General features: G+C 40.9%; 1 protein-coding gene and 1 long non-coding RNA gene across 2 annotated transcripts; both read left to right on the forward strand.

The window, feature by feature from the left end:
• The first annotated feature begins 6 nt into the window (after positions 1-6).
• On the forward strand, positions 7-6269 carry SLC35E3 (solute carrier family 35 member E3). Its single transcript, XM_015628356.2, has 5 exons — positions 7-430; positions 518-628; positions 2149-2307; positions 3197-3279; positions 3737-6269. The coding sequence occupies exons 1-5, from the start codon at positions 41-43 to the stop codon at positions 3921-3923; spliced, it is 930 nt and encodes a 309-aa protein (XP_015483842.1). The 5' UTR covers positions 7-40; the 3' UTR covers positions 3924-6269.
• Positions 6270-12630: 6361 nt separating this feature from the next.
• LOC117244501 lies at positions 12631-17701 on the forward strand. The gene is made up of 2 exons (XR_004497712.1): positions 12631-16160; positions 16369-17701. It is a non-coding gene; the product is annotated as an uncharacterized LOC117244501 (long non-coding RNA).
• The last annotated feature ends 2510 nt before the right edge of the window (positions 17702-20211 follow it).

The following is a 20211-nucleotide window of genomic DNA, read 5'->3' on the forward strand; positions in this document are numbered from 1 at the left end:
GCCCGGCCGGGGTGCGGGCGGCCGCCGGGCTGCCTCAGCCATGGGCTGGCTGCCGGCGCAGGGCCGGCTGGCGGCGGGGCTGCTGGTCAATCTGGCCGCCTCCATCTGCATCGTCTTCCTGAACAAGTGGCTGTACGTGCGGCTGGGCTTCCCCAACCTCAGCCTCACCCTGGTGCACTTCGCCATCACCTGGCTCGGCCTCTACCTGTGCCAGGCGCTCGGAGCCTTCTCCCCCAAAAGCCTCCAGCCCGCGCAGGTGCTGCCGCTGGCCCTCAGCTTCTGCGGCTTCGTCGTCTTCACCAACCTCTCCCTGCAGAGCAACACCATCGGCACCTACCAGCTGGCCAAGGCCATGACCACGCCGGTCATCGTGGTCATCCAGAGCGTGGCTTACGGCAAGACTTTCCCTCTGCGGATCAAGCTGACCCTGGTGAGGAGGCGGCGGGGCCGACGGGAGCGGGGAGGGGAGCGCTGAGGGCAACGACCCTGCCTAAAACCGCCGTGTCCCCCCCCGCAGGTCCCCATCACGCTGGGTGTTTTCCTCAACTCCTACTACGACGTGAAGTTCAGCGTTCTGGGGATAGCGTTCGCCACCCTGGGCGTGCTGGTGACCTCCCTGTACCAAGTGGTGGGTAGCGGCGCGGGGCGCGGGAGCGATGCGGTGCTTGGGCTCCCAGGTGCTGCCCCTTGCTGTCATCGCCTCGCGGCAGCAGCCAGCCTCCCTGGAAGCCTTCCGTGCCCCGTCATTTCTTTCTAAAAACCCCCACCAAATTATGATAATCCGCCATAACCCCTGCTAAATTAATTGATTGGCCTTGCTGCTAAAAATTGGAGTGTCGTCTTTAACGTGAGCGTCATGGTCAAGGGGCGAAGATTGCTTTAGCGGTAAAACTCCTTTTTTCTAGATGGAACAGATATTCTCCTTGTTGGAGCAAGTGCCTTGATTTTCAGCTTTTTCCCTAGAAAGGATGTTTTCCAGTCCTTCAATCCCATGGATAAATCCTTGAGCGATTTACATTTTATCAGTATCTTTCTTCAGTTCCGACTATACACATTCTCTCATTCTAATGTGGTTTTGGAAAGGGTGGATTAGTACATAAACACAATCCACTTTCTGGATAATTATTGTGTTAGAAATTGATATGTCCAAGGACTGCCTCAGCCCCTTCTGCTGTAACATTGTATTAATATCTTGCCCGATTTGTTATTGACCATGACTGTAAGAGCCTCCTAAATTAGAAACTCCTGTCGTGTTGATGTGATAGATTGAAACGCGAATTTCTTTGTACCAGGTGTACTGTGCCTCAAAACAAAATGACGCTCTTTGACCCATAGTGTGTAAGGTGATAAATAAGGGTATTTTGACCTGTTGTGGGGCAGGAGGAAGAAAGAGGTGCTGCATAAGAACATTAAGTGATGATGCGTATACTGGAGAAATAATGGTACTTGGGTAAAAAGACAAAAAAACCTGAGCAAGTTTGTATGCTGCCATCCCTATTACCAGTTAATGTGATTTAAGTAAGTATTAAATGTCAGTTTTCAGCACAACACAAAGATGCTTCCTTTTGGCTGTGACATCTGTCTTCATAGCCATAGTAATATTTGTGAAATTGTGCAATCCTAAAAATTTAAGTTAGAGTCAATTATATTCAATATTGAAATGAAATTGTTAAATCTGGAATGAACTGGCAAAAGACAAATGTGTACTGGTTTTGTTAGCTTGTATGTACAGGAAAATAAGAAGAAAGGAACAGAATCCAGTCCCTGTTTAGGCAAGGATACTCAGCTCCAACACAGGCAGGATCTGGAATTTGTGTTGAAAATAAAGGGGAGTTGCTATTTTCTTCCCAGCTCCACGTATTTGTTCTTCCTCAAGTACGAAACTTTACCCCCAGGGTATGGGAAAAATGAAGTTTAGGCTCTCTTTCCACTGCATACAATTTTCTCCTCTCATGACTTTTTCACTTGAAAGAGACAAACACATGGGGCCTCCAGTGAGGCAAAGGTGAGGCTCAGTGGCCTGTTTAAGTAGTATTGACCACGTGAGACTCCCTCTGTGTTAGTAGCCAGTTTGCTTTTGCTCAGGTTTTTCAATTCATGATTTGGTTTTTTTTCCTGATGTTTAACAGCTTTCTCTTTTGATTTTAGTGGGTAGGCGCTAAGCAGCATGAGTTGCAGGTAAACTCTATGCAGTTGTTGTACTATCAGGCACCAATGTCCTCAGCTATGTTGTTGTTCATCATACCCTTCTTCGAGCCAGTCTTTGGAGAAGGGGGAATATTTGGGCCCTGGACACTTTCTGCTGTGGTAAGGCTTTTGCTGACTTTATTTAAATAATTATCACTGATGTAGTTAAATCTGATTGTAAGATCTGGTTCTTTGTGAAACAGATTTTTGTACAGCTGCTGGCTATGGTGAGATGAGAGGGGCATTTGCAGGACAAAAAGCTCCTTACTGAGTCTGCCCCACTTCCTCTGAGAGGAGTGAGTCAGTCAATTGATTTATCTCCTTATTTCTTGTTTCTATTTAGAGGGCATCTGAACAACAGGAAAATATTGAAATCCAGAAGCTTCCCCTAGTGTATTAAGTGCTCTAGTTCTGACTGTCCACTCAGAGGACACTCTCAACTTCTCTTCTGTGGAAAGATGCCAACTTTGGTGTTTCTCTAGAATTAGTAGTTTATTTTGACCAGGAAGACTATAGTTTCTCTCCGTATCCTTCTGTCCAAAGAAGAGCCAGTGGCATATTCTTACTACTGCTGATTGTGCCCCTCAGTGGTGGGTCATTTCTTGTAGCATTACATTTTATGAATGGGATAGCAAGTGTTCACAGTAATAAAATCAGATATTTTGCTGGAATAGGTTTTGTTGTTACCATAAATAAGACTTTATCTCAAATGAAGAATACAACCTCTATGTGAATGAGTATCCAGATTTTCCAAATCGCTCTTAAATGTTCACCAAGAGTAAAGGAGAAAAGGCCTGTGGCTCTATTAGTGTAAATTTATGGATATCATACCCTGAGCTGCTTATTCACATCATCAGTGTCTGTACTGATTTGAAACTGTTTCTGGTTTTGTTCTCCCTATGTTTTTCTTGCCTGATATTTTACATTTGAAAGAAACTAAATAACTTGGAATGTATCTACAAATTTTCAAAAGCAAGTCAGATTACTGACTGTGTCCATTAATCCACAGATAATGGTACTGCTGTCTGGAATAATAGCCTTTATGGTAAACTTGTCCATTTACTGGATCATTGGAAATACATCACCTGTCACGTATCCTTTGTAACACTGGTCGTTTCTTCTGTTTCCAGATGAATTATGTTGGAATTCATTGGTTGATTTATGTGGGAAAATTGTTTGGTAACATTCCTGATTTATTCTAAATGATGAAGCTGGAAAAGCACGTTTGTGTTTTAGTGCATTTTGTTTCTTTCTTTGGGATTTGTATAGGTAATGGCTGTTCACTTGCTGACATTCATACCTGCAAGGAATTTTAACTCGTGCTTTGGCTGCCTTGAGGAAGTGTTGGCATGTCCATCAGACTGCAGTGAAAAGGGGTGAAAAGGCTTTAGGTGGAAGTTAATGCAGCCACAGAGATCAGGAAAACTGTGTGAGTTGAGTCAACACAGTGTACCATTGCATGCTTTGGGTGGAACTAATGAAAATTCCAAGTGTTTCTTTTTACAAAAAATAATATTGGTGTTGGCTATTATCCTTAACAGGTGTCTAGGTATAACATGTTTGGACATTTCAAGTTCTGCATCACCCTTCTGGGAGGGTGCCTCTTATTTAAGGATCCACTGTCTGTTAACCAAGGCCTTGGGATTCTGTGCACACTGTTTGGCATTTTAGCCTACACGCACTTCAAGCTTAGTGAGCAGGAAAGCAATAAGAGTAAATTGGCCCAGCGTCCATAGAGCAAGAGTTTCTGAAGACTTGTGAAGGAAAACAAGTATTTAAATGTGCATTGATTTTTAGAATGCACAGAATTGCCTCATCCACTTAGATCTATGGTTTTAGTTTAACTGCCAGGATTGTTATTCTGTAACTAAACCAAACAAACTGAAGGATGTAAAATGCTGGGGTTTTGCCATTTCAGTCTGTCCTATCGTTTTCATTAAATTAAAACAGTAACTTAAAAGATAAAAAGGCACACTTCAAATTGCTGTGGAAATTGTACTGAAGTAATTATATTTTTTGCATACCAAATGAGATCATGATGGCTACAGTTACAATACAGAGAGAGAGAAAGAAAAAGAGTCCTGTCTCTGTGATCAAGCCAGTATTGCCATTGTGATGAAACTTGGAGGCATTTTTATGCAGATGTTCTAATATGTAGTGATGCTTCCTCATTTTTGTCTGATGAACAATGAAGAGGGAAACATACTTTGTCCAGTCATTTTTAAAAAAGGTTGCCAGACTCATTCCTATTTCTTGTATATGCTTTCTTATCTCTGCCTTGAACACAGATAGATTTTTAGATGAAGTAGATAAAATTACAGGTAAAGAGGAAAGCAGAAAGCTTGAAGCCACAGGCCAAGGAGTGGAAAAGTAGGAAATCAGATCTAAACAGTTCATCTTAATTTTCTCTTTTAATTTGTCAGGACATTAATGAAGTAATTAATGTTTTCAAAAATGTTGTTACTGCTTTATAATTTTCTCTGTGCCAAAACCAAGACAGAAGATTTACACAAGATCTTGTAAATACCTGTGAGCCTAATAAAATCTCTGATTTTGTGGTAGTAACCAAATGTTTTGCAGCCCTCGCACACAGATACCCATGCTAAAAAATATTTTTGAGAAGGCTTCAGAAAGGTCACCATCTTTAATGGGTGTGAAGGTTGCCAAGTTCTCTCTCTTGCCTTCAGCACCACCTCCCTTGCTCCCACGCCTTTCCCCAAGAGTTATTTCGGGTGGGATCTGTAGGTTTGTCTGTTGTCATCGTTTTAGGGGTGAGGCCCGGGGGCTGTCTGGGAAATGCTGGGTGTGAGGCAGCATTTCTTCAACAGGCAGTCCTAAGAAATGTATCTGAATGACTGGAGAGTGCAAGGTGGGACCTGCTACTGCTCTAATTAAAAAATGCTTTGAAAATTATTTTATGACAGTATCAGGCACTTATTTTGACAATGTGGATGGAAGAAGTTCAGTGCTGTTCTATTTTAAAAAAGGGAAGAAAAAATAACTGCTTTCTGTAAATCTGGTGAGAACAGATGTTCACTAGATTTGCAGGGTTAGAATTTAATTGCAGTATCTTAATCTTTACATGTTGGGGTTTGTTTTGTCTTCATCTACCTCTACCAGATTTAAAGAGGGGAACTGTGTGGAAAAAAACAAGTATTTAAGTTGTGCGGCCATGGACAGAAATAATATTTAGTTCTAAGTTTTTTACAATAGAGGTAAGAAGTATTTGTGTTGGAAACAATGCAACTTTTCTCAAGCTTGTAAATTATTTATTCTGCTACAGAGTTCTTGATTTAAGAAAAAGTTACTCCTCTCTGTAACCTAAGTTTATACGGTAACACTCTACACCAGTTCAGAGTTACAAATACCTGGATAATTTTACATCTTTACCAACTGTTTCTTGGACATTGTAGTGGTCCGAGAATGATTTTTTTATTACAGTTTTGTAGATCTCTGTAATTAGTTTAAAAATACAGCCTGGACTGCTGGAAGATGTGTTCAGATGGTCAAGCTCTGGATGCATATCCTTCAGTATGTACACTGAGAAAGCCATTTGCATTAATTTGTGCTGTGCACAAGTTCTTTTGAGATGTAGATAGACTGCAAAAAATAAACAGCTAGAAAACAACTGAATTACATGCCTGTAGGACAAAAATATTTGAGATGGATGTAAATATATATATATATATATATAAAGTGGTAAAATGAACTAAACAACCATGCCTGGAAATACAAAAGACTCTGTAAGGAGAAGAGCAGATCTGCAAGAGAAAATTAACAGCATCATTAAAAAAAGTACATTATAAATATAATCTGGTGCTGGAAGATGTGTGTGTGGGAGTCACTTAAGCGATGTGATTTTTTTTTTCTTTCATGCATTCAAGAACCCTATTTTGAGATTTACTTGTTGTATCTAATAAATAAAGTATCTTGAACTTTGTCATATGGTTCAAAATATTAAATCCAGGATGCTTGTGTAATTGTGGGATAAATAGATCTTTGTATGTATTTTTTCTTTGGATACCATGTGTAGGGCGGGAATAAATTTTTAATCATTTGTCTGATACATGTTTATTGCAGAAGAGATGAGTTGTTCTTGTCTTTTTTCATCTTCTACTTGAATTACGTAACTTTGGGGGTCTAGGTGTGTATAAGACAAAATGGTACCACATGGATTTCTGTCCATATGAATATGCCAGGGAATTTTGAACTTTTTGGACTTTTGGCACAAATGAGGGAAATTTAAAATCCTGAGGTAGAACTGGAATCTTCAAAAAATTACTGATACTTATTTGCTTATTCTAGTTTTCACTACATATCACTTGAATGTGTTTTCCTGGTAAATGCAGGTAAGTGCACTGCTAAGTGCAGTCTTGGCTTCCTGAAAGAGAAATCAGAGCCTTGCCATCTTCAGCAATGTGTAGCCATCACCCTGTGTGAGCTGTTGCAATTGAAGCCGTCCCATATGTGCCCTAGCATTTGCTTTCTGCTTTTCATTTTACTTCATACTTGATATGACTAAACTGTCATATCAACAGGATAGGCTTTGGTCTTTTTCTGCCATGCAGTGCTTTCCTGCTATGTTAGCATTCTTTTCTTTAAAAAGCTACCATTGATGTAGTTCAAATGGAACTGTAGATACCAAGATGGCAGTTAAAAATGAGAAAATTATTCTGATTCAAATGGGAGTGACTGGTGGTAATTTATCTAGCCTTGTCCTCAAAAACACTTTAGAATAATATCTACAAGGTTTTCCCATTTTCCCCAAAGCAATAGGAAGTGTGTCTTCATTTAAGAGATACTCAGTATAAAGCTTTGTGTTGTCTTTAACTTTGGTAACTTGGCACTCATTTGACAGCTTTTGCATCGGGTTTTGTACAACTTGCTAAGTTCTTGCAGGCTCTGGGGCAGAGTGCCAGAGGAGTTTTCCTGTAGATGGGTGAACAGCTGCTCTCTCAGGCTTGAGGTTGAAGGAGTGTGGTTTGCTGCTGTTACATGTATGAAAAGGAGGCTTGTCTTGCAGGAAGTCTACAACCTTCAGGACAGAACTGCAATTCAGCAGGACTGTATCCTCTCTCTGTCTCATTTCATGAAATGAATGCTCAGCGATGGCCTGGGGCTAGAGCAACATTAAAATTTGGTTTAGCTACCCATATTTTTTTATTAAATTTAAAAAAAATATTACTGGTAGTCAATACTGGTTAAATATTAAGGTAAAATCTCGTTTTTATAATATCTTGTTATATAAGAGCTTCAGAAGAGTGGTTTTTAACATTTTGGAATTGAGCTATTATCTAACACACATCTTTCTTGCCAAATCTGCAAAATCTATCAAAAGATGCTGGATTTCGTAGCTGGCTGTATATATCAGTACAGTTGGGCTGCTGAGGAGAGGCCTGCTTTTGAGCAATAGTGGACACTGGCACACTGTTCAGATATTTAGCAGAGACTAAGAAACATCTGGCCTGAAACTCATCAGTGTACTTGGGGAAGGAAAAAGGCTTACTGATTGGTGAGAGCTTTTTAACTTTGTGATTTTTATGTTCCTGCTTTTAACAATAGGCTTGAAAGTTAAGGGAATTCAGAGAGCATGACTTAACTCCACATCACCTTTCATATTAAGATTTTTCTTCCAAGATGACAGATTTTCTTCCAGTTAAATAGTTATATCTTGCCTTGATTATGAAAGAAACAGATTTTGGATTAAAGACTTGCAGGTGTTGGTTTGTGTTATGGGTTTTTTCCCTCTTAAAATTTTATTTTAGCCTTTCAAAACCCGAATTCCCTGTTTAATTAGAAAACAAAAAAGGGGAAATTATTTTAATAAATGAAAGGCTACTGTGTATATATAGTGAAAATATGTTTTGTTTTGCAAAATAATTTCACTTCTAATTTTGAAGATGCAGCTCTTTGTTTTTCTACTGTTACAACTGGGCAGATGGAAAGAAGCACCAGCTTTTCTGCTTCATACGAGTTTGCTCTTTTCCTACAGGTGCTCTCCCTCTGATCGCAGTCTCAGCCTTCCTTTTGACAGTTCAGTTGTTGCAAAGATGATTGGGATGTTAGCTGCAGAGGGTTAAGAACACAAAGGAAAAAATTATAAGCAGGAGCTGATATAACTTTGGGTGATGAGAAATCTTACAGTAAGACATAGACACCTCTTACCAAACAGGCCTGTGCTAAGCAGCAGGGAAAGGTGTGGGTTCATCTCCAAGCAGGTATTGCTAAGAATTCAAGAGCTAAATAGTTTGCATTCTTACTGCACTGTACTAGTTGACAAATTTAGTATAAAGCAATTTTTAATAATATGAATTTGAAAATATCAATGCCATGGGGAAAAAAGCTGGATTCAGACAGTATAAGATCTTTGCCAAGCTTGTTCCACAGCAGTGATTAACCTTCCTTGAAAGAAAGGAGCCATTGTTTCTCCCCTGCTCCATTGATGCTGGGCTTGGTGAAGGAAGGTTTGTGTTCCTGAAATCCTGCTTTTTTTCAGCTGTATCGGTCCAATGAAAACATATTGCCTCTCCCTGTAGGGCTTGTCTCACTGGAGTTGCTGCTTCTGCTTTCATCTGACTGATGTGGATCGTTCTCCTGTCTTCCTTATTTGTGTAGAACGACCTGAAAGGTCTAATGCACCTAATGATTCTGTTCTATATTTCTGTGACCCTGGAGAGTGGAACATGCTCCCTTGCCTTGTGTAACTGCAGTGGCTGTCAGCACTAGGGAATCCAGCCCAGCCCAAGGGGTCATAGTTACAATCTACAGTACAAGGACTAAAGGAGAGGGAAATGTGATCCCTTCTCATTGTTTCAGTTGCCATGCAGTTTCTAATACTTTCCAATTTTAGTCTTTGTCATTTCCCTTTAGTAGGTTCATAAGTAAGCTCCCTTTCCTGTTCTAGTCTGTCCTTTCTGTATAGTTATGATACAGTTTATGGAATTCTGAATTGAGACAGAAATTGTATCACTTGCTCACATAAATACATTGACCTCACCCACTGTTGCTGTTTTTTTACGTAGGGGCCCTTGTTTGCCTTCCAATCCAGAAAAACTTACTTGCTAAAAATACCAGAAGAGTCAGGTTAACCTGAATTAAGAGGTAATTAGTCAGCTCAGGAGTTGCACATGCCTTTCCAGCTGCACTTGCTCAAAATCAAACAGGCACAATGTGTTGCCTTTATAATTGATAGGCAGGAACATACATGGGCAGATTAAACATAATGTAATTAAAGTAAATTACATATTTAGAAGCAAGTAGGGGGAACAATCCAGAGGCTGCTTGGAGGATTGGCATTGCAGAGATATTTTCTGATCTGTTTGTGGCTTCACTGGAACATGAATACAAGCCATTCATTTGAAGGCATGTGGTTATATTCAAGGAGCTCCAAGAAGTCCAGCATAGCTGTGTGGGTAACACATACATGCAGGATGCACATGCAGGCTAAGCAGTGTGTCAGAAAAGAGCAGGATTATTTTTAGAACCATAGATGGTTGTGTCTCATCCAGGAAGTACAGGGAGGAGATCTTTGGTTGAAGCAGAGCATAAGAATGTAATTTTTAATAACTGTGGCACAAAAAACTTGGGTTTTACTTTCTTACTAAGCAGAGACAGAAGCAAACTCTTTTAAAGGAGCTGTGTTCTGAAGCACATGGAATAATCATGTATATAATATATACATGTATATAATAATAATCTAAGACCATAGAATAGGGGTGGTTGTGATTAAAGAAAAAAAAAAAGAGAGACAATGGATTAAGAAACAACTGAGAAGAGTAAATAGCACATGCACATCTAGGCAGGTTTTTAAATATAAGGTCTAAGTTTAGATGCTTAACTCCACAATTAGGCAGTTCAATAACAGGGCCATATTTGTCAGTGTGAATTTTTTACCTTTCAAGAGAACTTGATTGAAAATGGCATTGGCTCAGCACTCCCAGAAAGGAAACTGCATAATTGACAAGTTTGACATTTTTTTGTCTCCAACTAAATTAGGTATCCTACTCAACCAGGAAACCGAGTCCTTGTTCTGTTTCCTTGCTCTGCCCACAACATTTTTAATCCTCCTTACTCTCCGGGGAAAATAAACCATTTGTGCACTTTATTTTCTAACTAGAGTGACTGAATGGGTTTTGTTTTACAATACACCAAAGTTGTGTATTAAAAACTTAGATTAAGATCTTCCTAATCAAGCTTCTGTCTTTGAGCTGAATGGAAAAAGCCTCTCCAGCTCCTATTATACAGCATCAATGGTTGTGAAATAGATGCTTCTTTCCAGAGAGTCCAAAGCAATATTAAGGTCTGGGATCCAAAGTGGTTTACTTGTTAAGTGCATCTCTTGTGGTGGTTAGTCAGAAACTGGTTTCCTATTTGTTAATCCAGTTGAGAGAAGAAACTGACAGTGGTGATCATACACCCTCTAGGAAATTATTTTTCTCAAACAAAACCTAAGCAAAACTTTTCCACAAAGCATTCTCCAGATCATTAATAGCTTTGTCTTTATTGGGATGGACATGTAAACCTTAATTCTATACCTACAGTCTCAAAGAGTTCCAGCTGACAGCAGTGTGAATGTGTGGGAGGTTGGCGCTGAGCTGCGATTGCTGAGCACCTGCACTAAGTTGGTTTTATAGAAATAGATGCAAGTTTACAGAACCAGCTGTATTTGGATGTCATTCAGACCTCATCTTGGATGCTGAAGACAGAGATTTAAATTCAGAAACTTGGAGAAATTAGCAGATGTAGTTGAAGACACACTCCTAGCACACACTATTGGCAGCATCAGTGGTATATCATGTTCCTGCTTAAAGGCACAAGTCCCGCGTCTCCCTGTGGACCCATCTTGGGCTTTTGATTGTGTCTCTTAATCTGTCTGAACTGAGTTTATATGGCCCTCTGCTAGGCGGAATAGGCACGGCTAGCTGCAGAGTCTTCCTGTGCAGGCAGGCAAGTTTCCGTGCTGGGACAAGGGGAAAGGGAGACACCACACGGCTGGAAACGGGACCGAGGGAAGCGGGGCGGGGCCGGGCGCCTCTTTCCAGAGCCCGGATGGAACACCCAGACTCGGAAAAGGTTTTGAAGGAGGAAGTTTCACACATATAAGAAATGGTGAGAAAACACTGTTTACATGTACAGCCACCAGCCTCTCAGAAGCCTCAAAGAGCTTCTTAAGCACTCAATATATTTATGAGCCTTTAAGTTGTCTCGAAGCCTTTGGGAGACTGGCCCTGAGCCTCAGTGGCTTGCTTCTGGTCTCTGCAGCCTACTGTGGACTGGCAGTTCTCTATTCCCCTTGCCTCCCGTATAAAGGGAAGATCTTTGGAATGTAAGTTGTGTGTTAATCCTATTTTTATTTTTTTATTTTTAAAATGTGCTTTATTTAGCTGAACCAATCTGTGCTACATATGTTTCTACTTCCTTCATATCCTATAGTAATTCACTGGGTGTCACACAAATCACAATCACTGAGATATTATTTATAAAGGCTGGTTACTTTTCTAATCAGTTACTTGTCCCTAAGCAAGCCAGGATTTAAATGCTGTCAAGTTTCATTGAGTGTAAAAGTAAGATAAGCAAGTCCCCTCATCTTCGGGGTTTCCTTTTAAAAATAAATGTAAATCAGTGTATGCAAAGATGTCTGAAGAAATTATTTTGTCTAATGAGATTTAAATTTGGAGTGCTAGATGGAGAAAAACTTACGTAAAGACTTTGCTGCAAAAGTGGTTTGGCAGGATTGGATTGTAATAAAAGCCAGAGACACTGGGACCTAAAGAGGGATTGTTTGCACTGGAAACTGGAACCAGAATCTAGTAAAAATGGAGAGCGGATATGCATATATGAAACATACATAAAACCATACAGTTTTCTTCGTTTTAGTGCAGTCATCATTTTGGTGTTGCATAAAATAATTGTATGGCTACATGAACCAAAAGGACTCAGTCTGTGTGCAGAGGTTGCCAGTGGTGTGTACCAGTACCGCCCCCCCCAGCTCCTTCAGGCTTCTGGTTTTCCAGAGACGATTGTTATTTTCCAGACTGTGTCAGCAAAAAGGAATGTGTGCCCATGCTGTGGATACAATCCTTGGAGTATCAGTTTAACATGTTAGAGTGATAACTGAGATGTGGGTAGTGATCCTGTCACCGAGACTGCGAGAAAACCAGAAACTCTCCAACATCTCTGCTTTGTTAGAGAATCAAGGCAGTACTTTATTCTGGTCAGGATGTTATTTCGGCCAGAATGTGCAATAGAAATTCCTTCGTCCACACATGCCCGGTTTGTGCAGTGAAAATCATTCCATCACAAATGGTTTCTCACCACACATTTCTCATCTTTATACAGACGAATTCCAAATCAATCCACGTTCATTGGTCTTAAATTACGCAGATCTTTGTATTTCTGTTTTCTATGGGTTATTGATTCCCTCTGTCTTCGATGCTAATTTGATCCTCATTCTTCGGTTCTCTTGGCGATCATTTCCCTGACCAGCTGTCTCCTACCGCACCAGGGAGGGTAATGGTCCTTGATGGTCGCTTGTCTCCTGTGCACCTTCTGGCTGCTCCCAGTCTGTAGATGTTTAGATCATCAGACCCCCGCCGGTGAACAGCGTCTCTTGAAGAGAAACTTCAATTCCCCTCTCCCTGGGCAAAGGCGAACAAACCCCTGACTAAAGTTACATTAAAAATGTTAGAAGTTGTATAATTTCCAACAATCCCTCCAACTTAAATTGTGTTGCAAAGGCAGTAACTTTTGTCACAAAGTCACAACAACGGCAGAAGGGGACGATGTCTTGAATTTTTAAATCAGCCCTCACAGAAAAGAGCACTTTCAGTTTGAAGTACAGCGCAAATGAGTTAAAAAACACAACGGCCTGCAAATTACCATCAGAAGTGCCTTCTTTGGTAGTATCTTGCAAACCTTTCAGCTCCTTTGCAACACAGGAAAAGCTGGCTTTGGGTAACTAAAGTAGTCATCAGTGCTAACATGCACTCTTTGCTTCTCCCTGACTAACACCTGAGGGAAACTTCTGGGAATACGGTCCCAGTTCTAACTGGTTTATCAGCCCAGATGACGGATACAGGAGATAACATTCAAGGTGTGGTTAGATAATAAGGAAAAGACCACTGAGTGGCTCCCTGCCTTCAGACGGAGCTATTTCCCCATTTCCATCTCTGATTCTCTGCTTCCAGCTGTGTGTCCCTGCTGCTTTCTTTATGATGTCTTATGTGTTCTTGATAAAGCAAGCTGACACACTAACAGCAAATACAAGTAAATATCCTGCTGTTGAATCAGATAAATCTGTGGTCAAAGGAGCCAAAGCCAGTTCAAAGAAATGCTTGGCTAGGAATGCACAGCTCCTGGCAAGGCCATTGTTTCAACAGGGCAACAGATGAGCTCCAGACATTATTTCGGTGAGGCACTGATGGGCTCAGCTGCATCACCAAACAGTGCAAGGAGGCTGAGGCAATCCAACACCACTCTTTTTCGTAAAACATTCTCACCATCAGCTTACAGGCATAAGTGAGAAGGCAAGGAGGAGAAGGGAACACCTCTCTCACAGTGGAATGCCCTGAAATCATACAAGCTTAATGTAGTCTTCCTCCTCAGTAATGCTGCTAAGACAGCTGAAACAGATCCCACCTTTTCCCTGCCTGTCTGCTGCCACTCCAGTGATGTCCTGGGCCAGCTGCTGTGTAGCTGCTCAGGACTACCTCAGGGAACTGATCTACAGAAAAAAAAAATGGCATTATTTCTCAGGTGTGCCAGGTCACTTTATCCACTTTATACAATAGGGGCACAAACAACAGAAGGGCAGCAAGAGGATGGAAGAAATGGCTGGGAACAGATCTCTCAGGAGTAACATGCCACCAACCCCATCCCAACAAAGGGATGCATGCTGAGTCTTCATCATCTTGCCATTAAACACCACCATTTTAGTGTGGTTGTGCAGCTAAGTAAGCCCCACAGCTGCTATAATTCTCTAGCAGAGCAGATAATGTGGCTGATTAAGGATCAGAGGGAGGTAAGACAGACCCAAGTCAATGACTCCCTGCAGCTCTCCTTAAACCCCATCCAATAAGAAAGAGTAAATTAAATATTGTGGTATCTTCTGCATTGAATGAGTTAAAGTTCAGGATTGGCAATTATCTACCAAAAAGGATATTATTCTAATAATCCTATTATTCTATTATATCTAATTCTTATTCTTCAATAGATATGGGGGAAAACAAGTGTTCTTGAGAATCTTTTTGAAACTGTACTTTGGCATGAAAACCAGATCTGTGCTCTCAGATGTCTCACTACAGTGCATTTCAGGGTATGTTTGTGTGAGGCTTGTTTTGCTTATGTGAGCAAACTGCAGCCTGTCCTCTGACAGCAAAGGAACTATGCAGTAATATCTTACAGTCCCAGAGAAGTGGATTTGGGATTCTTCCCTTGTGAGTAGCACTACATGGTATATTTCTCTTAAGGTGCCCTACCCTCTGGCCTTGGCTCATAGGTGAACAACATGTTGTTAAGATAAATAAGGTAGGTCAGAAGTCAAAGCCCTGTGCCTGCATATCTCTCCAAGTACACAAACAAATGCAGAAGAAATCGCCAAATTATTTTTAAACTACAAAAGTGACTTAAACTAAGATGCTAGGATGGATATTGCAAAACCAGATGAATGAAGGAATACCAAAAAGCCCATGCACTTGCTTTTTGTGGAGGTAAGAGATAACTGAGATATTAATGCTTCAATGGAACTGAAGAAAGTACAGAATAGTATTTACATGGTTTCATCGTCTGCAGTCAGAGCTTAGTTTGTGTCCTGCTTTTCCAGTGGCATCAATGGGTTTGTGCAACTTTTATGCATGAATTCCAAGAGCCTTTTTTGGGTGATGTAGATGAAAAAAAACCTTTTCTGTACCAGAAGGCGCAACCACCAGAGAACCTCCCCTAACAAACCTCCTGCCGAGTCCCAAGGCTCCACCACTGCAGTGGTGACTGTCAGACCAGATAATGGAATCAGGGCATGTGGCAGAAAAACAAGTTTAGTGGCACATACAGCCTTCAAAAATTCATGTACCGTTTGGCTTAATAATTCCTCTCTTCAAATACTGCCCTCCTGATCTGAACTGCCCACTGATACTTAGAAAGAGGTTTCAGTTTGTACAGCAGCTGGGGTGGGGGATTTCCCTTAACTTTACTGTTCCATATTTATTTTAAAAAAAGAGATTCTGGTAACAAAACCAAGTCATGGACTTGGGCAAGAACTACCTGTTACTTGTTCAAATGTCTCTAGTGCAGATGGCCCAACACAGTCCACCTCAGGGTAATGCATGCCACATATTGGAAACTGCTACCAGCTGGCTTTCAGGTAGAAGTTATGAAGAATTAAAACTCTACAATAAAAGAAGAAAAGCAGAGTGTGAAATATATGGATATTAAAACACTTTCCAAAAGGAACAAACCCCCTTGCTTCTTTTTTGGTCCAATTCTACAAGCTACAAACAAATATAACTACCAAAAATCAGGACACGTAAGAGTAATTGCAGAATAGTTTGTGAGCTCTTAGTATGAAACTACTTTTTATAGCTCTAGAGTATATGTATATATGTGTATATATATATATATATATAAAATATGCTGTGGAAATATTGACACAATCTGAAAAGCAGAAATTACATGGAGGAGAGGAGGATACAGGAATATGCAAGTACTGGGAAGAAAACACTGTTGGAGGCAAAGTGGAGAAAATCAGAGGTGAATATGAAAAAGAAGCTCAAGACAGTGCTGGTCATCCCAACCAGTGTCTGGCATCTGATCTGGAGGATGCCAGGTTTCCACTTCCTTAGTGTTTCTTACTGCAGATGTGAGAATATAAAACATGTGTCAGAGCTTTTTCCTTGACCCAGGGGGAAAACATGACATTTTCCCTTGATTTCTGTGACAGTCAAGTTCCAGGGCCTTGGAACCCAGCTTGGAGCAAGCAGGTAAACCATCATTGCTGTTGCAGTGGAACTGTGCTGCATCTCTGTGGGTCACAAAACTCCTCCCAGGAATACCCAGTTCTACACCAGCTCTCTGCTGAATGCTGTGCTGAGGTTACTATTCCCTTGCTCCACAGAGACAACTGTTTCTGTTTCATCATGAATGTGCTCCTTACTTACATGCCATTGTTTCATGTTTGTGTTTAAACAGGTGCTAACTCACAGGCAAGCAACTGGGCACTGTAAAAAACTTCTCTCACTTGGCAACAAGCTATTGAATACCAGCTGCTGGGTGCTGAGGTGATTTGTGATTAGGATCCACCTGAATCAAGAGAGGGCATATGGGCAAAAGAAAAAAGACAGGCTGGGTAAGCAGTGTGGTTTTTCAGAAGGATGACTTAGCAAGATAAATCAGCTTGTTTCAGGAGGTACGTGGATTTATGCCTCATCTGGGGGTATATTTAATCTCAAGGAAACTATTTGCAGCAAATCCACTTTGAAAGTGGGCTTCAGAATATACATGCAAGATTGATAACTTAGCCCTGTCTGCAATGGCAACGAACTCTTGGAGGGAAACTACTCTTACTTGCCTTGAGAGTTTCAGGTCAAGGCTACATCAGACACTAATGCCTCTAGTAAATGCTCCAAACTACTTGTCTAGCTACTTGCACTATTGTTTAACTGCATATGCTACAACCATATGCTAAAACTTGTACAGAAGAAGCTGTGCTCCCAAACATAGAGAGCCAGCAGAAAGGTGACTTTGTAATTCATCTGTAAATCAATCGTATTAGGAAAGGAAGAGGGCTGAGGCTTTTTTCAGGAATGGATGGTTCATCCTGTCTCAAGTAAAATCATACACCAGTCAGTAAGACTGCATCAACCAAACATCAAATTGTGGAGTGGAGCACAAGAAGGTCTGCAAGGAAGGGTTTTATAGATCCTGTGATCCAAAGGAAAGCATTTATTCTTTGTATAACAGGCAGCTAGAAAGCAAGTATGGAGCATGCAGAGGAGATGTGTGCAACTGGGTCAGCAAGACCCAGCAAGGATGGTCCAGCAAGGACAATTCTGGGAGATAAATGATCAGGTACCTAGAATGGGTCTGAGTTAAGAAGCTGGTTGTGTAATAAAATCCCTTCTGGGTTTTGTTGTTAGAAACAAACAGTTCAAGTAACAGATGGACACTTAAAATATTTTTTGTCTTTTCTTCCTCTAACCTAGACTGCAGCCTGACTTGAACAGTACTTCAGGCCTGACCTCATCATCAGCTGTAGTTCTCTCCATGCATAGCATTCCAGACTGGATTTGGATTGCATGTTGTGTTTGCTCTCAGCTTCTCCTGGATCTAGATTGTCCCTGAATACATTTCAGTTTCAGACTGAAAGATACCACAATGTTTCACACAAGTCATATTAGCCTGCGCACACCCCACACACCCTTCTGGGTCACTCCCTTGAAGAGAAATGTTTTTTTGTGCTGGACTGAACAGCACATTTGAATGACAAATGAGCATTGAATTAAAAGAGCAATTCTAAACTGAATTGGCATTATCCTAGTTTGATTAAATAAGGCAGATGAGCACGATTATACTGGGGCTTTTCTGATCTAATTGCATACAATCAAGTATTTCTACCAAAGGAGAGATCACTGGATTGTTTAATTTTCACAGTTTAGTGAAGCAGGATATGGTTACAATCTAGTCACATATTTCACTCCTGCTTAAGAAGAAAAGCATGTTTCTTCACTCAGTGATGTGCTTAACAAAAACTATTTGAAAGTAAGAGGAGTCTTTTCCTGAGATTTTTCCCTTTTAGTTCTTTAGAATTGTTCCATTAGCTTCATTCAAAAGTGAGGACTAAACAGAAAACTAGAGTGGGAAAAAACACCCGAGCCTTTCATTCTGTGTTGGATATTGAGTTGTGTTGGATATTTGAGTTCAAAAGAACTGGTTTTTATTTTTGCCAGTTGGCTTCCCTTCAGAAAGCATGCACTATTGTTTTGTTTAATTGTGCTTGTGGCTGACTGCCCTGCTGCTAAATAGGAGTCAGATTTGAGCAGACAGATTACCAATGTCTCCCAGATGGATGAAAAGTACACCAATTAAACACAAGCAGAAGAGCTGCTGTTTTCTGATGTGGGGTAATTCCACCTCCAGGTGGTTTTGAAGCAGCTGTAGTTAACGTGCTGGAGAGCAGACACACATGAACTGAGTGCCTGTGGGAGGAAGGTAAGAGCTCATGAACAGCTGCCAGAAAAGCTTTTTTTTGAGACCCTCTTTTCCAGTACACCTGAAGTAATTTTACATTTTTCAGAATAAATACCTGAAGTTATGGAAGTGTAGGAAACTGGTGATCTCGTATCCAAAGCACTCATGGGGCACATGGTGTGATTCTTGGAAGTGTCCTGTGCAGGGCCAGGAGTTGGATTTTGATGATCCTTTTGGGTTCCCTTCCAAATCAGAATATTGTGTGATCCTGTGATAAGACACCACAGCCCAGGATGTGCACCCAGGTGAAGCTGTAGAATGCCTGCTGTGCCACACAGCCTGCAGAGTAACTGGGGTTGTTTGGAACAGCAGTGCAGCCCTGGGAAGCTCAAACATGCCTCCTGCACACCATGAAAACGCAAGCTGGACAGCAAGGAGAATTTACTGTTCCTTGTTAAACCGCTGCAATAGCATTACCTGTGGTTTTTGGGTTCTCACTGCTGCTATGAGCTGTGCTCTTGATTCCTTCCTGTCTGTTCAAACTTGCTCCCAGGAAGGCTGCATCTGCTTTTCACTTAGTAGAACCTGAGTGTCATTTCTAGTAAGAATTTCTGGTGGAGGTGCTGACAGACCTCTCCACTGGGATAGGTGTTAGATTATGAAATACAATTTCACTGAATTAAATATGCTATTACTGCCATGAGGATTTCTTATTGCTGTGCTTTTTTTTGCACAACAGGAGTGTCAAGAAAACAACAAAATTCTTTCTCCTGTATTTGTACAGAATTGTACTGACCCCACTGTCTGGCACGTGGGGTCACAGCTGCAGCAGGCAGCCCTGGCAGAAAGCTGCATTAAGTAACACATGTCCCAGCTGCATTTCAGCATCTTTCTTCCTTTGTCCTTTTCCCTTGAGATGCCTGATAATCTGCAACACACAATGGACCCCAGATCCCAGCTTTATGTCACAGTAGTAGAGATGTAGTCTAAGGCTACAGAAAGCGTGTATCAGCACAGTGCAAAGCCCGGGAGGGTTGCTTTGAATTTATTTCTTTTTTTGTCTGGGTGCAGTTCATAGACAGTACAACATTATCTGATCAGGAGCAAATGGCTTGGAGATGAGACCTGGCAAACCATGGCCACCTATGCCTCTGATCAGCATCTGGCAAGGAACACATCATGTATGTGCTGGATGCTGAACAGGGATCTGCTAGGAAAAGGTAAGTAGGACATCTTGGGGTAGCAAAAAAATTACAGTGAGGAACAAAAATCAGAAATTGAAGTGTTTTATTGGTCCATCCATTCACTTGAGTTGAGCACTCCTGCAGCACAAGGGCCCGTCTTTCTTCTGGCACATGTGCCTATAGGGAGACCAGATCCATCTCAGGAAATAATTTAGCTTGTAAGCATTAATCAGGGAAATGTCTACAGTTAGAATCTGAATTTATATTAAAAAGGGTCTCATACAATATTAGTTAACCACAATATAAAGTAAGTCTCTCCAGTTAAGGCAGCTGGGTCTTAACTACTCCAGATATTTTCTGTAGCATTGTAAGTAAAATACACAGGTACAGTGACATCTCCTTTTCTTTTTACAACCTTCAAATAGTGGAGAAGCCAGCTCTCGTAACTATACAAGCTTATTACTCATCCTTCAAGTAAAACTTTTAAATTATACTTGTCCTGAATTACCAAGCACATAATAATAAGAAAATAATTATGTATGTTGATGACATAGCAACACCAGCTGTATTAGTGACAAACAAGTGTTGCACCACTGCATATCAGAAAATATCCCCCTCTTTCCTTAAGCTAGCACAGACAGCATATTTTACCTACTTGCAA

The sequence above is a fragment of the Parus major genome, chromosome 1A, assembly GCF_001522545.3.
Source record: "Parus major isolate Abel chromosome 1A, Parus_major1.1, whole genome shotgun sequence".
NCBI classification, from domain to species: Eukaryota; Metazoa; Chordata; class Aves; order Passeriformes; family Paridae; genus Parus; species Parus major.